The sequence below is a fragment of the Topomyia yanbarensis genome, chromosome 2 (genome assembly GCF_030247195.1).
Source record: "Topomyia yanbarensis strain Yona2022 chromosome 2, ASM3024719v1, whole genome shotgun sequence".
NCBI classification, from domain to species: Eukaryota; Metazoa; Arthropoda; class Insecta; order Diptera; family Culicidae; genus Topomyia; species Topomyia yanbarensis.
In genome coordinates, this window is record NC_080671.1 from 439310744 (window position 1) to 439330654 (window position 19911).

Sequence of the window (19911 nt, forward strand, 5' to 3'; positions counted from 1 at the left end):
TTTAGTTTTTGATGTACGATTCAGATTCTGACAGGAGGTTCCCCATGTACCTAGAGTTCCCGATCATGTCGCCATTGAGCGTACTGTCTAGTGGATATGAGAGTTATTTTTCTTACTTTTTTTAAGGTTTTTTTAAACCTTCCGGCAGTCGCGCTACTGCACTGATTGTATGCTGCTCTGGAAATCTAGCGAAATCGTCTTAGGGCACCAGCGGTTGCTCGTTCAGTGGTCCATAAGCGCGACTTCCGGAGAGTTAATTGATTGGTCCAATTGAGCGCATGGACCGTGAGCGCGGGAGTTTGTAGGTTGGCGCTTGAAATCGCATTTGTAAGTTTATAAGTGCTGAGTCGTTCATCTTATCACCAGGGTGGGAGATCTGGATTCAGTGTTCTGGTCTCTGGACTATGGACACTGAACTTTAGATTCTGCACTCTTAACTCTCATCGCTGGATGATGGACTCTTGACGCTGGACTCGAATTTATGTACTATGCACTCTGGACTCTGAACCATAGGTTCTGGTATCTTGATCCTTCACTCTGGAATCTGAACTCTAGACTCTGGACTCTGAACTTTAGGCTCTGCACTCGGTTCTCTGGATTCTGGACTGTGGGCTCTGGGCTCTGGACTCCGGGCTTTGAACTCGGGACACTAAGATCAGTATTTTGGGTTGAGGACTCTGATCTATAGTTTCAGGATTCTCGTCTCTGGACTCTGAGATCTGGATTCCGGACTTTGAAATTTTTTAATTCGATTTTTTACAGTGTAGGAGGCAATGAAATTTTTTTTGCTATATTTTTATTATAAAATTTGACTAATTTTGTGAAAATCATTCCTACAAAATTTTTTATTAGGATTTGTCATTTTTAGACTACAGCCATTTGAAAAAAATTGGTAAAAAAGTTTGACCCGTTTTAAAAGACAGTCAAAACCATTTTTGGAAAAACAAGAAAAGCAAAGCGGTTTTTTTGCGACAAAGTCTTCATGTACAGAAAGTTTCATTAAAATCTGAGAGGGTGCTGCCAACGCTGAATATGATTTAGCGCGAAATTCGTCGTTTGATTGTGTGATGCACATCAGGAATCAGTAGCGTCTAGCTCAAATGGCACGTTCCCCATATTGATCGGAGATTCGTGCCTTGCCAAGAATCGTCTTTTCATCATTTCCTTAAGGAGAGGATTGGGGTAAGGAAAATAACGTGCTACAATAGCAGGAGTATAACTTCCAACCCCCGGAGGGATTTGGAATTTTTATTTAAGCAGTGAGTGGATATATCAAGACCCCCAAACGAACAGAATAACGATAACACCCCCAAAGAGATATTGTCATTCAAATACGGCTAGAACTATAGCTCTTTACCACACTTGGTTAGGAACAAAAAACCGGATACGTCATTGCATTACTACAGGGCAGTTGCATATCAAATGATATAATGTTTCGCAATCGGATTCACAAAGATAACATGAATAATACTCAACGCGCTGAATAGTAGCCATGTGATAATTGAGTTTACAATGTCCAGTCAGTGCCCTGACTAGAATACTGCAATTGTGCTTGGAAAAGCTTGTGCTTTATCCAACATATCGACAGTGGTAGAACTGGTGCTGGACCAACGAAGTCAATGGCAGCGCCAGCTCTAGCCAATTCTGCCGCCCATTCATTTCCAGTAATACCGGAATGACCAGATACCCATAGAAGGTAGATAGCATTTGAAAGGCTAAGTTCTTCGTTTTGAGTTCGACATGCGATTTCTAATTTCGATCTCGAATCTGCCGAACTAAGTGCCTTCAGGGCAGCCTGACTGTCAAAGCAAAAATAGATTCTTTCACCGCAAATTCCCTGTTGAAGTGCTGATTGTACGCCACACAGAATCGCAAAGGCTTCTGCTTGGAATACGGTACAGTATCTACCAAGCGAATGAGATTGGTTCAATCTCATTTCATGACAATAGACACCAGCACCGGCTCGGCCCTCCAACAAAGAACCGTCCGTATAACAAACTACGTATTCTTCAAGTTGTCCCTCCATCCAGCTAGACAGCCATTCTTCACGAAGAGGAATTCTCACATTGAAAGTTTTAGAAGGAAAACTACATGTGAGTGTAAGCTCACTGGGAGCAAGTGTATATTCATCCCAAGTAACCATTTGGGGCCACAGTCTTGTGTGGCTAGTTACACGATCTATTGGGTTACTGTTCCAGAGCCCAGTAACCCTAAGACGGTATGCACAAGAAAGTGCTTCTTGTTTCAGAAACACATGTACTGGTTTTATGTTCAAGAGTGCCTCGAGAGCAGCAGTAGGTGTTGTCGAGAACGCACCAGTCATCGCCATCAAGACCATTCTCTGAAGATGGTTTAACTTTGATTGGATTGTCATGGCTTCTCCCTTCTGCCACCAAACAAGGCACCCGTATGCCAGTATTGGTCTAACAATTGTTGTGTAGATCCACTGAATGCACTTGGGTTTGAGTCCCCAAGATTTGCCGAAAGCCCGTCTACATTGGCCGAAGGCCATGCAAGTTTTCTTGATCCTGAAATCGATGTGAGCTGTCCAATTAAGTTTTGAGTCAAGAATTACCCCAACGTACTTAACTTGATCTGCGATAGTAATTTCAGAGTCAAGGAACTGCAATGGACGACCTCCGGTTGTAATCCTTCGTTGTCTGAAAAGCACCATTGATGTTTTATTTGGATTAACTGATAGCCCAACATGAAGATACCATTGCTCAACAACACGTAAGACTTGTTTCATCAAATCAAAAAGTGTGTTAATGCAAATACCGGCTAGCAATATATGATATTCATTGGCGAAACCATACGTCGGAAAACCAAGTTCATAAAGTTCCATCGGCGACAAGGTTCCATAGAAGTGGTGACAGCACTCCACCTTGAGGATATCCGAAGACACTCAGTTTCCTTATCTCTACTTGTCATAACGATGAGCACAGATGTCGGTTGCTAAGCATTGCGTGTATCCAGTTCGTGATATGCGAAGGTATTCCATGATCTCGTGCTGCTTCCAAAATGGATTCCAAAGACGCGTTGTCAAAAGCACCTTCAATATCGAGAAAAACTCCCAAACTTGATTGCTTTTGTGAAAAAGCTTTTTCAATATTGTAGACAACATTGTGTAACAGGGTGGTAGTAGATTTCCCCCGCTGATATGCATGTTGCATTGCATGCAGCGGGTGCTCGCCCAAGCTAGCATCCCAAATGTAGTGGTCGATTAAACGTTCCATTGATTTGAGAAGGAAGGAGGTCAGACTGGTGGGTCTAAAGCTCATTGCCTCCTCATAAGTGACGCGGCCACCTTTGGGCATGAATTTGACCGTTATTTACCGCCACGCTAATGGAATGTATCCTGTTGCAACCTTTTTCAAAGTATGCTTGAAGTGTTCATATCCATTTTGTAGTAGAACTGGAATGATTCCATCCTTTCCCGGAGACTTAGACGGAACAAAACTTTCAATCGCGCATTTGATCGATTCGGTTGTCACAATTCTACGAGCAAATGCCCAACAATCAGAACTACCTGAAAAGCATTCGTCAGTGATGACTTCGTACAACCTGGAAAGTGTGTGTCAAAAAGACAGTTGAGTACCACATCTTCGTCAAACCAGTATTCACTATCAGCAGTACTAATTTAACTGACATAAAAGTCTTTCGATTTCGAAAGTAACTTGTTCAATCTTCTAATCTCGTTGAGACTTCAGGCATTTGTGCAGAAGCTTTTCGAACCACTTCGCTCAAAAGATCGAAGGGCAGTTCTATACGCTTTACGAGTCAACTTAAAAGCCTTCGACCCATCCCAGCGTCTGCGATTCCACGCTCTTCTACTACATAGTCGAACAAGTTCGGTATTCCGCCAAGGTGTTTCTCTCGAAAGCACGCAAAACTCGAAGTGGACAAGCCTCTCGGTATGCTGCTACTATGAGTGAGCTTGTTTTATCCACGACCTCATCCAAGTCACTTGGAGATTCAATCGTCGGAAGATACCCATGAAACCTATTCGCCAAGCCCTCTTCGTAGAGTTCCCAGTTCGAAGATTTGGGATTACGATAGGTGACGATATCTAGCGAGACGTTTAAATGATCAAAGATGATGTACTTATGATCAGATAACGACGGTTCTAGCTCGTTTGGTACGAGCCAGTTTGTCAATTCATGCGTAATACTGTCAGTGCAGAGAGTTACATCTAACACCTCTTCCCTGCCAGCTCGTGCAAAAGTTGGGCGGTTTCCTGCATTAAGAATGTGCAGATTTGTACTACTTAAGTATTCCATCAATTCGGTGCCTCTCAAATTGATATCAGAGCTGCCCCAAATTATGTGGTGGTAATTTGCATCACTGCCGATTATGAGAGGAAACCCATTTCTGCCACAGTATGATACAACCCTTTTGAAATCATCAGAAGGTGATGGTTCATTATGCGGCAAATATGCCGAACAATAGACGTATTTCTTGTTTATGTTGTCAACAGTCATATTTACCATGACAGTACAAATATCACGAGTTGTGAGGTCCGATATAAGACAAGCGTCAACTGCACTATTCGCAAGTATACATGCACGAGGCATTTCACGTGGATTTGTCATGCCATTTTTGTTGAAAGCTACGAAGACGGGGTTAAGTAGCTTTCCAACATAGAAGTTTCCTTTATGGAAATACGGTTCTTGAACCAAAGCTTTGGAAGCTTTCCCTTCCTGCACAAGGCGAGATAGATTCAAAGTTGCTGTACGTTTATGCTGAAGATTAATCTGTGCTACTCTAACCATATTCGATTACAGCACTACACATTTCATCATCAGCACTTGTTGTACAGCAACTAGAAGATACCAAACACGTTGGCTTATAATCGCATATGGCGAACCCCGAAATGGGTATTAGGGACATGAACATCATTTGAATCCCACGATTTGCGAAGAAACGAACGTCCACTGTGTCAGAGATTCGCATAACACAGCAAGGGTAAGACCCACGACACTCCGTGCGCGACTGGCATATTTTAGTCCTGCCAGCCATTCAGTCCTCGGCACGGAGTAACACCTTGACTTGAGGACTCCTGTTTTCAGTCGCCTCCTACGACATGGGAACAGGAACCCAGTGGATCAATTCTTGGTTGACATACTTCAACCCGCCGGATGCCACACGGCCTCTAGGCTCGTTTTGTCCGGAGAAAGATAATAGAGTTATCAACCTCCTAGTGGACCACAACCAGTTACTGGGGAGTTCGCCCGGCTCTTCCCAGGCTCCGTTCGCCATTGAGAATATTTTAAACCCCCTCAACAATTTTACCCATAGCACGGGTCGCATGACACTATGGAATTGGGGTTCCCTGTTTGGTGTTACCACCGGAACAGGTAGTCTGTAGTGTAATTCTTAGCCGGTTGAAACAATCACTACCGACACTACACGGCTTATCTAGGCTGCTCGGAGAAAGAAGCTGACATTGATGGACAGCTCCCATAGATGGCCGAAAAGCCAAAGTGTGTTTTAGTTTTTAAGGGATTTGCGTCAAGCCGGCGCTAATCTATTCCGACAAAAAGTTAGTGTCGGTTTCTGATGGGGCGAAGCCGAACCGTACCCGTGTAACAAAAAAAATAATTTTTTGTTAAATTTTGCACTGTCAGACCACTTTAAGAGAAATTTAAACAAAATAATCAGAAAGGGTTATGAGGCTATATCTAGTGACTAAAGAAGAATACTTTAAAAGCTTCGGCTTCTTAAAAAGAAAGAAAAATATATTTCCCGATTTTATCAATGTCCCCTTTTTATCAGCCTAAAATTCACCAAGGGGCTGATGAAAGTGGGTCTTCACTGTATAGCATAGTGCTCAACAACTCACTCGTTAAACGAATATTCGTATTGGCGAGAACAGTGAATAACGAACACAGTATAACAAATGAATTGGTGAACCACATTGGCCCATATCCACTGAATAATTTTCTCATAGTTTTATTTTAATGTTCAAGATCAAATTGGCTCTCGCAGAAAGCGTTTTGTGATTTGAAACTGGCAATGTGTTCTTTTTCTTCCTTAGATCCGCCACATTGCTGATTCATTCGAAAAGTTACCACTGCTGAATTTTTAACACGAAAACACCCAAAAATTCGAAATAAATCCTGTAATCTGTGCAATAAATTCTCGTTAATTCTTACATTCTTTGTTCCACCTGTAGAAAAAAAACGGCAACTGCATGTTTTCAAAAGACAAATCCAGTTAATCTGGGTCACTTTATAATGTACGACGCTCCAGTTTATACTCCTCCTTGAACCAATCCGTAATCCGCTCGTTACTCGGTAACCATCACCCCGCTGTCGAGCCAAAAGTCCGCTCAACGAAAAAAAGCTCTATCCGGGGGGAAATCATTCGTCTCACGGCCAAAGCCTGCCCGGAACGTGACCAGTTGGTCTGGTCTGCTTTATTTACCTTGTACCTACCTACTACAACAACCACCATCATCATCGGTGTCCTTTGTGCGCAGGACCATAAATGCAGCAGCAACAACAGCAGCCGATGAAGGAAAACCATCAGCCGTAGAAGTGATAAAATATGGTGAGAGAGAAAAAAATCAACTGAAGACCTGCAAACAGGATTTCCTCAGTTTCCTCCCTCCGTACCAAACCAAACCAGCAGCAGCACCCAATCGTCGAGCTTTTGTTTCATGTCGTGTATTGTCATCGGTGTAGGAAAGTGGTGGAAGGGGGAAAATGTTCGATGGGGAAGTGGCACCATAAACGCCATTTTATATCCCAATTTCAGGTACCGAGCGACCACCTCACTGTAAGTACATGTAGGCATTCGAATACGTGTATTACAGCGCAGGTTTTTTTTCGGGTGTCTGAACGGACAGGTTTTGTGCGCAGTGTTTCCAGCTTTCGGTTAATTTGTTTGGTTGAAAAATGGCAAACTTATCGTTTCAGTACTCAATCCAGCTTCGAAACACTGGCAACATTCGCCCGCCGAAAATCGCTACAAAGACAGAAAAAGTGCTTGTACTGTGCCTACTGTGACTCGATTTGGTTGTTTTTCGGGGCCGGTCTTGCAACAGCTCTGACGACGTACAGCTTCGAGTCACCATAGTGACACCCCTGTTTGCGCGGTTGTGGTTCGAAGCAGCAGAGATGGGAGAACAGTCGAAACAGCCACCGAAGGACCTCAGTGAGTGTATGACAGACTGGCTGGCAGGAATGGGTGCAGATCGGTGGTGGTGAGTGGGTGCCAAACTGGATGCTGCTTCTGCTTGCAAACCCGAATTGCGGTGCTTTTTATGGGGCTTGCCTTGGTCGTCGTCGTCGTCGTTTTCGTCGTGGTCATCATCATCATCAGTACAATCGATAATCAGGCTCAAATTGTGGTGACCATGGAGGGAGAACAAAAAAAATGGGGAGGACAAGAGATGAAAAAGTGAGATGGGATGCTTCAATTTCAAGCCGACCGTAGATTGAGTGAGACAAGGAATGAACGGTTCTTTTTAATGGCAATTTTTGGCGATTTTTTGCTCAGATTTCATTTTTATGCACTTTCTCCCGGTTTTGTCCGGAGACTCCTCCGTTGTGTCAGTGGTCGCATGTTTTGTTTGTCTGTTTTCGGGTAAAGGGGGAGGAGGCGATCCATCCTGGGACAGAGTATAGGTGAGACTTAGTTCGAAACATTAAGAAGCCCAAAGCAACCGGTTCTTCAACTTGCAGTTTTGTAATAAAATACTTGCCTCCAATCACCATGAAGAAGTGGATTCGATGATTTCAGATACCGATCGAAGGTTGTCTCTGAAGTTGAAATTCTACACGAACCGCCTTGCATCCCACACCGAAAAATGCTCGGAAACTGTGTCACGTCTGCAGAACGGTCTGATGACCCTACTTGCTTGCACCTCCGGAAAATACCAACTCGCGCGCAAAACAATGAACCCCCCTAAATTGTATTATATTACTTTTAATTGACCGCGTTTATCTTCCACCCGGATATTCCGGGTCGGTCTACAAGGAGCCGCCGAATTCGTCCGGATCGACGAACGGAATTAAATTTCCCGAAAAAATGTGTTCCTCGTGACCAAAAACGGGTCTGAACAGAGCCAAACAAGGATATCTCAAATTCAACGGTTTCGTTGTAGGTTGGTAGTTTTTTTTTTCTTTTGCTGCTCGTTTCACCTAAATATGCTACTTTTTTCGGGGAGTGCGAGCAACGAAAATAAATTATTGCCCCCAGAAAAGCTTATCGGAATGACTGAGATAGGGTTTGCGGGTGATTTTGCTTTTCAGAAGTGGTCACAGTTGAAGGCACGTGGTTCTGCTGTGGAGGCCGTTGTTGGGATGGTGGCCGGAAATCAGTAGCTCCCAAAAAGTCAGTCCAAATAAATCAGTCAGAATAAATAAATGCTTCGCCAGAAACACGTCAGTCACTAAAGGAAACTGGCGATGAACATCAGTGGGTCGAGCAGAACTTCTAATGGATTCCGTAACAAGATTTCTAAAATCCGATACGGAGTTTTTGCGTTTGTTATCACATTTTTTATAAACGATCGTCTAGGTCTGCTTCCAACTATCGAAGTCAACGGTCACAGAAAGCTCACAAAGCCAACGATAATATTCATAGTTAACCTGCCGCGTTGAAATAACATTGAAAACATAGCTTGAATGGTGAGTTAAGCGAAAGTAATCATATGAAAAAAAAATCTTCACAGTGGCCGTATTCGAACCTGCAACCCTAGGGACTCCGGCCCAATGCATAAACCCTTATGCTATTCCTACGATATGATGACGTCCTGGAAAGAACACATGATTATCGTATTGATGACAGTGATCGTACGATACCTCTAAAGCGAGATCATGCACAACCGCAGCTGTCACCCAACACATTTGATCTATATAATTTCCCCGCGTACGGGAGAACACAATCGCGATTGACTTTTCGCAGACCCGTCTTTGACCACCAGTGCGTGTGGTGGAACAGTTGAACAAGATGAAAATGGAATTTATTCCTACAGAAGTTTCACACATACAGCTGCATCATACGAGACAAGCAGTACTAACAACGTTCAACTTCCCAACCGAGGCAGAAAACTTTGTAGAGAAGAACAATATGATACACGGCGTCGAATATGAAAACTTGATCTAACGGAAATTCGCTTAAATGATTTGGCCCCTCGTACTAGCACGGATTATAGAATAAGATGCATGTCTAAGTATGGAGAACGACACTTGGAGAAACTTTTTCCCAGGCTTTTTCAGCGCTGTTTGGGTGGTCCGAATGCAGCTGAATCAACCTATACCGTCTTACTTGACTTTCGAGGACAGATCCTCTGCCTTGGGAAAACGCCCACGCACCAGTTCCTTAACCAAACGGAACCCTGCGGTAAGCCATGCTCCAAAACAACTAAAGAAAATTCATCTCCTACGACCAACACTATCAAACAGCCTTCGACATCTGCTGATATCCCGCAGACAAACAAACAAATGCCGGACACGGTATCCCCAAACCAACGGTTAACATACCTAGCGAAAAAATAAACAAGAAAGAAGACGACTATACCAGAGTCATTCGAACGCACATAGGGCACCAAACATCTAACAGCGAAAATCAAAGCTCTAGGGACGATGACATGGACACAAACGCAAGCGAAAGTGAAGGCAGTCGGAATGATTAGCAAGCGACAGATGGTAAACCTTCATTGTTCACCACCAGCAAGGAAAATGAATACAAAAAGCGGGAAGCAGTGCGCCCAGGATAGTCGACAGAAGTAATATTCGATTATGGGTTGACTTTCTTTTGCTCATATCTCCGATTCTATTTACACTAGAATCAAACCGCAAGATGGTTTTTGACGAAAATTGTTTAAGAAGTCTAGAAAAAAATATTAACTTCTGGCGGCAGTGCTGCCAACTATGCGATTTTTTTCAGATAAATATAAAATGTTAATTTTTCTGTCCATACATTTATTTTAATTTTGAAAATTCTAATGGCATCGCGTTCCTCAGATAGTTTTACATAAAAAGCACTTATAATCTCAATATAACTCAGATTTGCAGCAAAAAATCGCAATTTCCCATATAAAATCGCAAGCGCGCAACAATGAAAAGCCAACTTGAGTATTCAGAGCTCACACATAATTTATCGTGAAGTAGACGCGAAATGATGAAAAACTACGTTTTGGTTTGCTTCTGAGAGATCAGGGTCAATTCTTATGACCATTTAAAGATTTTCTTAACTTTGGCCAATAAAAATGGATTTTTATATGAGAAAATGCGAATTTTTTTCCATCAAAACGGTGTACCTCAGGATGCGCTCAAATAATATTGAGATTATAAGTGTTTTTTATGCAAAAATGTCTGAGGAACACGATGGCATTAGAATTTTCAAAATTAAAATATATGTATTGAGAGAAAAATTAACTTTTAATATTTAACTGAACAAATCGTTGGCAGCACTGCCGCCAAAAATTAACATTTTTTCTAGGCTTCTTGAACAATTTTCTTCAAAAACCATCTTGCGGTTTGAATCTAGAGTAAATAAAACCGGAGATATAATCAAAAGCAAATCAAGGGTTTTTACAATTTGTCAAAACGGGGGGTGTTCCCATGACCCGAGGGCGAGGGGTGGTTCAATTGACAAAAAAATTTGGATTTTTATTGGCCTTAGACAAACAATTTCTCCAAATTTTGTTCATTTCCGTGATCTGAAATCGACCATTTCAAGTTAGCATATTTTTTGATCACGCCCTTATTAATTGTATACATTGCAGTAAATTATTTCGACTTCGGCTCATCAGAATTCGACACTAACTGACAAGACCAAACTAACGCCGGATTGATGCTAGCTTCAAAAAAAAAAGAAACACAAAAAACATAAAATACATTTAAATATTTGTGTTTCTGAGCAAACCTCTGATGTCCCGTACGAAAAAGAGCTCTGATTGAGCTTTTGGGAATTAATAAAATCGATTGGTGAATGAGGTAAAATTTAAAATGGCAAAAATAAAGTAAAATTAATGAATAAAAAATAACAATATTGCCACAACATCAATTTGGGTATTTAAAATAAGTTGGTTCAAGATCAACTAAAAACAAATTTGACCGAATGCCGTTAGTTCGAATGTTGTTTGGCCTTTTGAACCATTAAGCCGTTAGGCAGAATACCATTTGGAGTAATGTCATTTGGCCGAATATCATTTGGTCGAATGTCATTTGACCAAATGTCATTTGGCCGAAAGAATCATTTAGCTGAAAGAGTCATTTGGCCGAATACCGTTTAGCCGAAAGCGTCATTTGACCGAGAGGGTCATTTAGCCGAAAAATATATTTGCCGGTTAGGTCATTTGGCCGATTAGGCCATTTGACCGACAGGGTAATTTGGCTGTAAGGGTTTTTTGGCCAAAAAAATAATTCGTCCGACAGTGTTACCTGGCCGAAATGACCATTTGGTTGAAAGGGTCATTTAGCCGAAAGGTTCTTTTGGACGAAGGATCATTTGACTGATAGGCAGAGGTGGGTAAGAAAACCAACCGGTACGTACAGTCACTGGTATGGTGCTCAAAGTCTCAACACGTGTAAACGAGCGATCCACAACATGTGCGGTTTTGATTTCGTTCACACGGTAAACGAAATGACAACCTCGGCCGAGTGTCGGTTTTGAAAACCAAACCGAGTCACTCAGCACCGTTTACATGTGTGCACGATTTTCAACTCGTGTTAATGTATTCTAAACAGCGGTATCGGTTCGGCTTTAGAAAACCGAACCTGGTTTTTTTCTGTACGCGGTGCTTCGGTTGAAAGAAGAGGCAGTAAATTCATGTGCAGTGTTGCCGAATAAACAACTGAACAACTGAATTGAATAAGGTTAGTTGTTGAAGAGTCGATGGGGCAATATCGAAATGTTAGGTTCTGGGCGATTGTTAACGTTTCACAATTGATGTTCTTTACCATATTAAAAACCAAGATAACGGACACGAAATTCAAAATGGGTATCTTTCTTGGCGAATAATCGTATGAAACCGATAAATGTAGATATGTTTGATTCGGGAAAGTCGTTGATGTTAATGTAACAATGTTGAAATTGGAATTAATGACTTCAAATAAATCAATAAAAACAATGAAATCAATAAAATCAATGCGATCAATGCAATCAATGCGATCAATCAAATCAATCAAATCATTGAAATTAATGCAATCAATACAATCAATTAAATCGATGAAAACAATGAAATCTATGAAATCAATCAAATTGGAAACAATCAATCAAATCATTCAAATCAATCAAATCAATCAAATCAATCAAATCAATCAAATCAATCAAATCAATCAAATCAATCAAATCAATCAAATCAATCAAATCAATCAAATCAATCAAATCAATCAAATCAATCAAATCAATCAAATCAATCAAATCAATCAAATCAATCAAATCAATCAAATCAATCAAATCAATCAAATCAATCAAATCAATCAAATCAATCAAATCAATCAAATCAATCAAATCAATCAAATCAATCAAATCAATCAAATCAATCAAATCAATCAAATCAATCAAATCAATCAAATCAATCAAATCAATCAAATCAATCAAATCAATCAAATCAATCAAATCAATCAAATCAATCAAATCAATCAAATCAATCAAATCAATCAAATCAATCAAATCAATCAAATCAATCAAATCAATCAAATCAATCAAATCAATCAAATCAATCAAATCAATCAAATCAATCAAATCAATCAAATCAATCAAATCAATCAAATCAATCAAATCAATCAAATCAATCAAATCAATCAAATCAATCAAATCAATCAAATCAATCAAACCAATCAAATCATTGAAATCATTGAAATCAATGAAAACAATTAAACCTAAAAATATGCATTATTTGAAATTCCAAGGTACTTTCAAACTTTCAAAGGAATCCCGAAGATGGATGATTAAATCTAAGGTGATCGATGTAAAAAGAAATCTTTATTTATTTTAAGTTACATGTTTTGTTATATTTATGCAGTTCCACATGTTATTAAGAATTAATGAAACATGTCTATTTCCGTTCAAAAAGGTCTCTGTTAAGTTTTACAAATAAAATGTTCGACAAATTTTTATCGTTCAGCTTTAATCTTCTGTCTGTTAAGATTAGGGACAGCGAACTAAAAGAACGCTCCACTGACACTTGCGTACATGGAACGGCCAATGCCACCTGAGCCAAGGTGTACAGCTCAGGCTCACATTTTTTTAAACCTTCCCAATAAATGAGGACGTTCTGGTTCTGCTGACCATATCTTTTAAAATGACACCCATATTGATGGTGGTTCTCACTATTTTGTGGTAACCGGAAGTCGCCATCTTGGATTTCAAAATGGCGCTAATGGTCAATTTTCGGTGTCTGCTGACCATATCTTTTAAAATGACACCCATATTGATAGTGGTTCTCACTATCTTGTGGTAACCGGAAGTCGCCATCTTGGATTCCAAATGGCGCTAATGGTCAATTTTCGGTGTCTGCTGACCATATCCTTTCAAATGACACTCATATTGATGGTGGTTTTCACTATTTTGTGGTAACCGGAAGTCGCCATCTTGGATTTCCAAATGGCGGTAATGGTCAATTTTCGGTGTCTGCTGACCATATCTTTTAAAATGACACCCATATTGATGGTGGTTCTCACTATTTTGTGGTAACCGGAAGTCGCCATCTTGGATTTTAAAATGGCGGTAATGGTCAATTTTCGGTGTCTGCTGACCTATACGGATCCAAAATCTTACGATTTCTGTTCACAAGTCCGAATAAGAAATATTCTGAACACCTGTTATGAACCTATGTATTATTTTCGTACCGCAAAAATGGGTTAATATTCTATACCATTCTTGCTCTGAAAATTTTGTCGAACAATTTTTGCGCTAAATGATATTTGACCCGCTTTTGCCTGAAGTTTTGATAAATATACAATTTCGGATCTAAGGGAATATTTTAACCCATTTTTGCTCTGAACAAAATTTTAATCCACTCTTGCTCTTAGTCTCTCATATAAAAATAGCGAAGGCTAATAAACTTCCTTTTACTTTCGATTTTTGGGCAGTTCCCCATACCAAACATACCCATATTGCAAAGTTCCTGATGATAAATCATCATGAAAATGCCGTAATATTGAGTTAAGGTAAGTCATTTATTTTCTTCCAAAATGACGAGGAACATTTTTGTTGTACATGGAAGATGTCTCAGAACAATTTTTCAATTACCGAAAAAATACCTGTCATTATATCTAAAATAAATATGCACTGAATTTTTAATAAAAATTCTGGCAGCACTAGCATATCCGATAAACATCAACCCGAATACACAACCGCAACACAGCCGAAGTTTGGTTTCGGTATTCTCGTGTTTCGTTCCATACTCGTGCACCGGTAAACGAAAATCAAAACCAAACCACGGTGCTGTGTAAACGAAACTCGGTTTGGTTTTCGTGTCTCGTTGAAACACAACCAGCGGTAAGACCGCACACGATGTAAAGGAAACACAAAATCGTGTGAAAATTTGGTTTACCGCACCTGTACTAAACCGGTTTTTTCCCACCTCTGCTGATAGGGCCATTTGACCGAAAGGGCCATTTGGTCGGTATGGTCATTTTGTCGGAATGTTCATTTGGTCGAAAGAGTCATTTGGTCGAAAGGATTATTTGGTCGAAAGGGTCGTTTGGTCGGAGAAGGGGGGTCGTTTGGTTGGAAGGGTCATTCGATTGGAAGGGTCATTTTGTCAGAAGGTGCATTTGGTTGAAAGGGTAATTTGGTCGGAAGAGTGATTTGGTTGGAAGGGTGATTTAGTCGGCAGGGTCATTTGGTCGGAAGGGTCTTTGCTATATTTATTATATTTTGCTATAGTTCTATCACTAAGTGAGTGTCGGATTCTGATGAGACGAAATCGAAACGAAAATTCCACAACTAATTTAGTTATAGGCTTTGTGCTCTTCAAGCGCAAAGATGTTTTTAAACAATTTCCTCCTTAATGGCGAAAAAATAGTTCTTTTTTCAGATCCCACTAAGGAGAAATACATATTGCATACTAGAGTCAGATTTTGGAGATAAACTAGTTAGTAAGAAGCCAATATTTAAGTTATTTTGCAAAGCAGTCAAATAATAAATTTCTAAAAAAGCTGTGTATTGGCTGGGTGTCCAACGAAAAATTCTGGTGTTCGTACGGTAAATGCTCGAAAACAGTTTTAATGGTCTATATCACATAGCTTCGAAACCGTCAACTTTGGAGGTTTAGTATTATCGAAGAATTTAAAGAATACTGGATTTAAGACTAATTTCGTAAATATCGTTTTGTATCGCGATATGCTACATACGTAGAGCTTTCATATCTTCAATAAAGATGTTTTAAATGAAATTCTTAAATTAACTTTGCTGGAGACACCATTTGCTAGAGTTGTACACTATTCTGCCTAGTAATCATTGGCCCAAAACGCAGGCGAGTTTGTGCAATCGTTGGTCGCAACAAAGTGGTGCCGTGACCAGGATTGCATCCTGTGCATGCGAACGTGAGTACTTTATCCGTTGCACTCGAACACGCTGCGCTCGATCGCAAAAATACGGGCAAGCCACGCCGGTACGCCATCTTATTGTGGACAATTGCATGCCACTGTGCCGACGACAAAGGACCGCCGACCGCGTGGGAATCACATCATTCCAGAACAAATATTGCATGACAATTTAATTGTACAATGCCTCATTCCTATAGGCAGAAGGTTAGTATCTGTCCATCCTGATTCCGTCATCCTCGGGTGCGCTTGAGATTTGTGTTCTCTTTTTCTTCCTGCGAGCGTCACCTGTATCCACGGTTGTATTTTGTGTCCAGTCCGATTTGAGAGCTGCATGTACCGAAACTCAGGTTGCGAATCATCCCGCTGCTGATTGTTGAAGGATTTCCGAAGGCAGAAAGCAACGGAACTGGTTCGATTCCGGCACATCAAATTTTCGGCGTCAATACCGGAAGAGATTTTAACAATTTATCACACCGTCGTGTGCTGATCTGTGTCAGCTGGTTCCTGTTCCTGATTTTGATTAGTACAAGGTACTCATTTGCCTTAAAATAGAACCTGCTCGCTTTCACCATTACGTCATCATCCGAATAACCTATCGTTGCTGTGCGTGCATCCAACATGGCAGAGATCCAAGAATTTCGGCAAATGGTATTGCGGCGTACATCACTGTTGGCTTCTTTGGGACGAGCAGGACAATTTCTGGCGGCATACGAAGAGGATCGGGATATGCTCGTGGTAGCGCTGCGGCTTGAAAATCTAGACACAATTCGGCACGAACTAGAGGATTTCCAATCGGCATTGGAGAGTACCGAGGAGACAAGCAATGGTATGTCCTTAAACCTTAAAATTCGCTCTAATTTTAAGGGGCCGTATTTCAAGATAAAGGCTGGTCTGATTTCAAAGTTGCCTCTCACTGTCGGTGCCACCCTTTCGTCCCCCCTACGGTTTCCTCCAGCCTCAAAGGGCTCAAGCATCCGACGATCACATTACCAGAATTCAACGGAGATTGCAATGAGTGGTTAGCGTTTCACGATACCTTCCTTACGCTGATTCACTTAAATCCGGACGTTCCAGCAATCCAGAAGTTTCACTACCTAAAGCCGGCGGTTTCAGACGAGGCCGCGCAGGTGATTGAATCATTCGCTATCAGTGCCACTAACTACCCATTGGCTTGGCAGGCATTGATATCTAGGTATTCAAACGAGTAGTACCTCCTTAAGAAGAGACATCTGCAGGCATTGCTTGAGATTCAACGGGTAAAGAAGGAGTCGACAGCATCGTTACACGGGATCGTTGATGATTTCGAGCGGCACACCAAAATTTTTCCAAAAAATTCCAGTCAATCCCACTCCGACCAAGTCCCATCCTCCTCTGGTAACGCTGCCCGCATGACAACCTATGTGAACACACACAACGCATCATCCGTCCTTTCCACTGCTACATCCATTCAGTCAACGGAAATTACCGGCAGTCTACCATTACAAGGTGTTGAGAAGAATGTCTTTATGTTGCCGGCAGTCCTTATAGTTGTCGATCGATATGGCAAAGAGCATTTGGCACGTGCTTTACTGGATTGCGCATCCCAACCAAACTTAATTTCTGAGCGGATTGCTCAACTTCTACGACTTAAGCGAAGCAAAACAAACGTTCTGATTCAAGGAATAGGGGACTAACCACAGAACGCTAGAGAATCCATGCACGTCACGGTACTTTCCAGAAAAGAAAAGTTCGCCGTGGATACTGATTTCTTGATTCTTCCGCGGGTCACTACTGAACTTCCAGCGCAAGATATTCCAGTTGATCACTGGAAGCTTCCACCGAATATTTTCCTCGCAGATCCACAATTCGACAAGCGTGCACTAATTGAGATGATTTTGCGAATTGAGCACTTCTTTTCATTTTTCAAGACTGCAAGTAGAATTAACCTGTCAAAATCACTCCCGATGCTGATCGACAGTGTCTTCGGACGGCTAGTTTCCGGTTCAACCAGCAAGGTTCCTCCCGCAGGACGGAACCCCTCATGCAGCATAGTAGCTGTATACTTGTTCACTCTAGAGGAGAGCGTTGAACGTTTCTGGCAAGTGGAGGAGTTGCAAACCAGGTCTGATTATTCTCTGGATGAAAAGCGTTGCGAGGAACTGTTCTCGGATTCTACGACCAGGAATGCAGACGGACGTTACATGGTCCGTCTACCTCGTCGGTCAAACTTTAACGAGATGGTGGGAGCCTCGAAACCGATGGAAACGAAACGTTTTCAACTCCTGGAGAAACGGCTTGCTCGCAATCGCGAATTGAAGGATGAATACCATAAATTTATAATCGAATATCTCTCCCTCGGACATATGCGATGTGTTCGAGAGGACGACACGCAAAATTCATCATATTTGCCGCATCATCCGGTAATGAAGGAAGCCAGCACGACGACCAAGGTGCGAGTGGTTTTTGACGCTTCGGCCAAGACCTCTACAGGCTTCTCCATCAACGAAGCGCTGTTAGTAGGTCCTGTGGTGCAGGACGATCTCCTTTCAATAATTATTCGGTTCCGGACGTTTCCAGTGGCGCTAGTGGGAGACATCGCTAAAATGTACCGACAGGTCCTCCTCCATCCGGAAGATACACCTTACCAAAGGATTCTGTGGCGTTTTGATACAGCAGATGGATTAGGCCGTCGTCGTTTCTTGCGACTCGAACATTGCAGCAACTTGCATCCGATGAAGGTTATGCCTATCCCCGTTGGAAAACCTGCCCTCCGTAAGAGCTTTTACGTGAACGATTTTATTGGCGGAACCCAATCCGTCAGTGAAGCAATCCAATTGAGATCGGAACTAAGTGAGCTACTGGCCAAAGGCGGTTTTGCGCTTCGTAAGTGGGCATCAAACCAACTACCGGTTCTGGCGGAATTGCCATCCGACGAAATTGGCACACAATCGGCGATTAAATTCGACACGAACGAAACAGTTAAGACGCTTGGCATCACCTGTGAACCCGAATCAGACAACCTCCACTTCAACTCCGAGATCCGCCAACACCAAGATGCGCCTACGAAGCGTTCAATACTTTCATCGATTTCGCAGCAGTTCGACCCATTGGGGCTAATTTCACCAATTATCATCAACGGAAAGATGCTGATGCAACGCTTATGGTTACTACCATGTTCGTGTGATGTCGAAGTTCCAGACTGCATTGCAACTGCTTGGGAGAAACTATCAGCGCAACTCCCAAAAATTGCCGATTTTCGTGTCAGTCGTTATGCACTTCTACCAAAGTCGACCATCCAACTTCATACGTTCTGTGACGCATCGGAATCAGCGTATGGGGCGTGTACGTATGCAAGATGTGTCGATTCTTCCGGACAGGTTCGTGTACAGTTCCTAGCATCCAAATCTCGAGTATCTCCATTGAAGAAAATCTCGCTACCGCGTTTAGAACTGTGTGCGGCTGAGGTTCGCGCGAAACTGTATAACCGAATAGTCGAGGCTCTCCAGATTCCGTTAGCAAGCTCGTATTTTTGGTCTGATTCCACAGTAACCCACCCTTCAGTGGCTTCGTGCTCCTCCCAGTACATGGAAAACCTTCCCCATGGAGCATTTTGGAATCACGTCGAAGGAACGGAGAATCCAGCGGACCTTCTATCCCGTGGCATGCACGTTGACGATTTTTTCATCAGCAAAATATGGAATCATGGCCCGGAATGGTTATCCCGCCCAGAAGCAGAATGGCCTGCCACCAAATTATCCGAGTATCCAGCAGACGGGAAGGAACGACGAAAGGTTATTGTTTCTGTAGCCAGAATCCAAGTTGTACCATACTCCGTAAACCTTATCTCATGAGGGAATCGTTAGATTAGGGGGGGGGGGGGGGGGGAGACTGAGGCTTTCAGACCAGCCATTGCTTATCAAATATCCCGTATTACTGCCAAGCAATCATCTTCTATCCCGGCTTATTGCGAAATCCTATCACCTAACTCTCATTCACGGTGGTGGCCGCCTAACCCTCGCTGCCATGCGCGAGAAGTATTGGCCAGTGCACGGCCGACGACTTGTCCAAAGTGTCCTTCGCAGTTGCTACCGATGCGCCCGAACCAATCCCGCACCGACAACGCAGCAGATTGGACAACTTCCTCTCCATCGCATCACACCCAGCCGACCGTTTGCCGTTTCGGTGGTTGATTATCTGAAGCCGGTACACAAACGAGCCGCTGCAATGAAGGCATATATTTGCATTTTCGTCTGCTTCTGTACCTAAGCAGTACATATAGAGCTGGTGAGCGACTTGTCGACACATGCCTTCCTGTCCGCACTTCGTCGATTCATTGCTCGCCGAGGACGTCCGACCGACATGTATTCCGATAACGGAAAAAAAAACTTTGAAGGCGCCGCCAACGAGCTAGAGGAAGTTC

At 42.1% G+C, this 19911-nt stretch overlaps 1 protein-coding gene across 1 annotated transcript; it reads left to right on the forward strand.

Annotated features, from left to right (window-relative positions):
- Positions 1–16130: 16130 nt before the first annotated feature.
- On the forward strand, positions 16131–19342 carry LOC131681032 (uncharacterized). The gene is made up of 3 exons (XM_058961737.1): positions 16131–16338; positions 16392–16704; positions 17230–19342. The coding sequence occupies exons 1-3, from the start codon at positions 16131–16133 to the stop codon at positions 19340–19342; spliced, it is 2634 nt and encodes an 877-aa protein (XP_058817720.1).
- Positions 19343–19911: the final 569 nt, after the last annotated feature.

Excerpts from the sequence above, each read along its gene's own strand:
- LOC131681032 (XM_058961737.1), top strand. The coding sequence starts at position 16,131 with ATGGCAGAGATCCAAGAATTTCGGCAAATGGTATTGCGGCGTACATCA. Across the intron at positions 16,339-16,391 it reads TACCGAGGAGACAAGCAATG|ATAAAGGCTGGTCTGATTTC; the intron begins GTATGTCCTTAA and ends CCGTATTTCAAG. Across the intron at positions 16,705-17,229 it reads TGGCAGGCATTGATATCTAG|AAAAGAAAAGTTCGCCGTGG; the intron begins GTATTCAAACGA and ends GGTACTTTCCAG.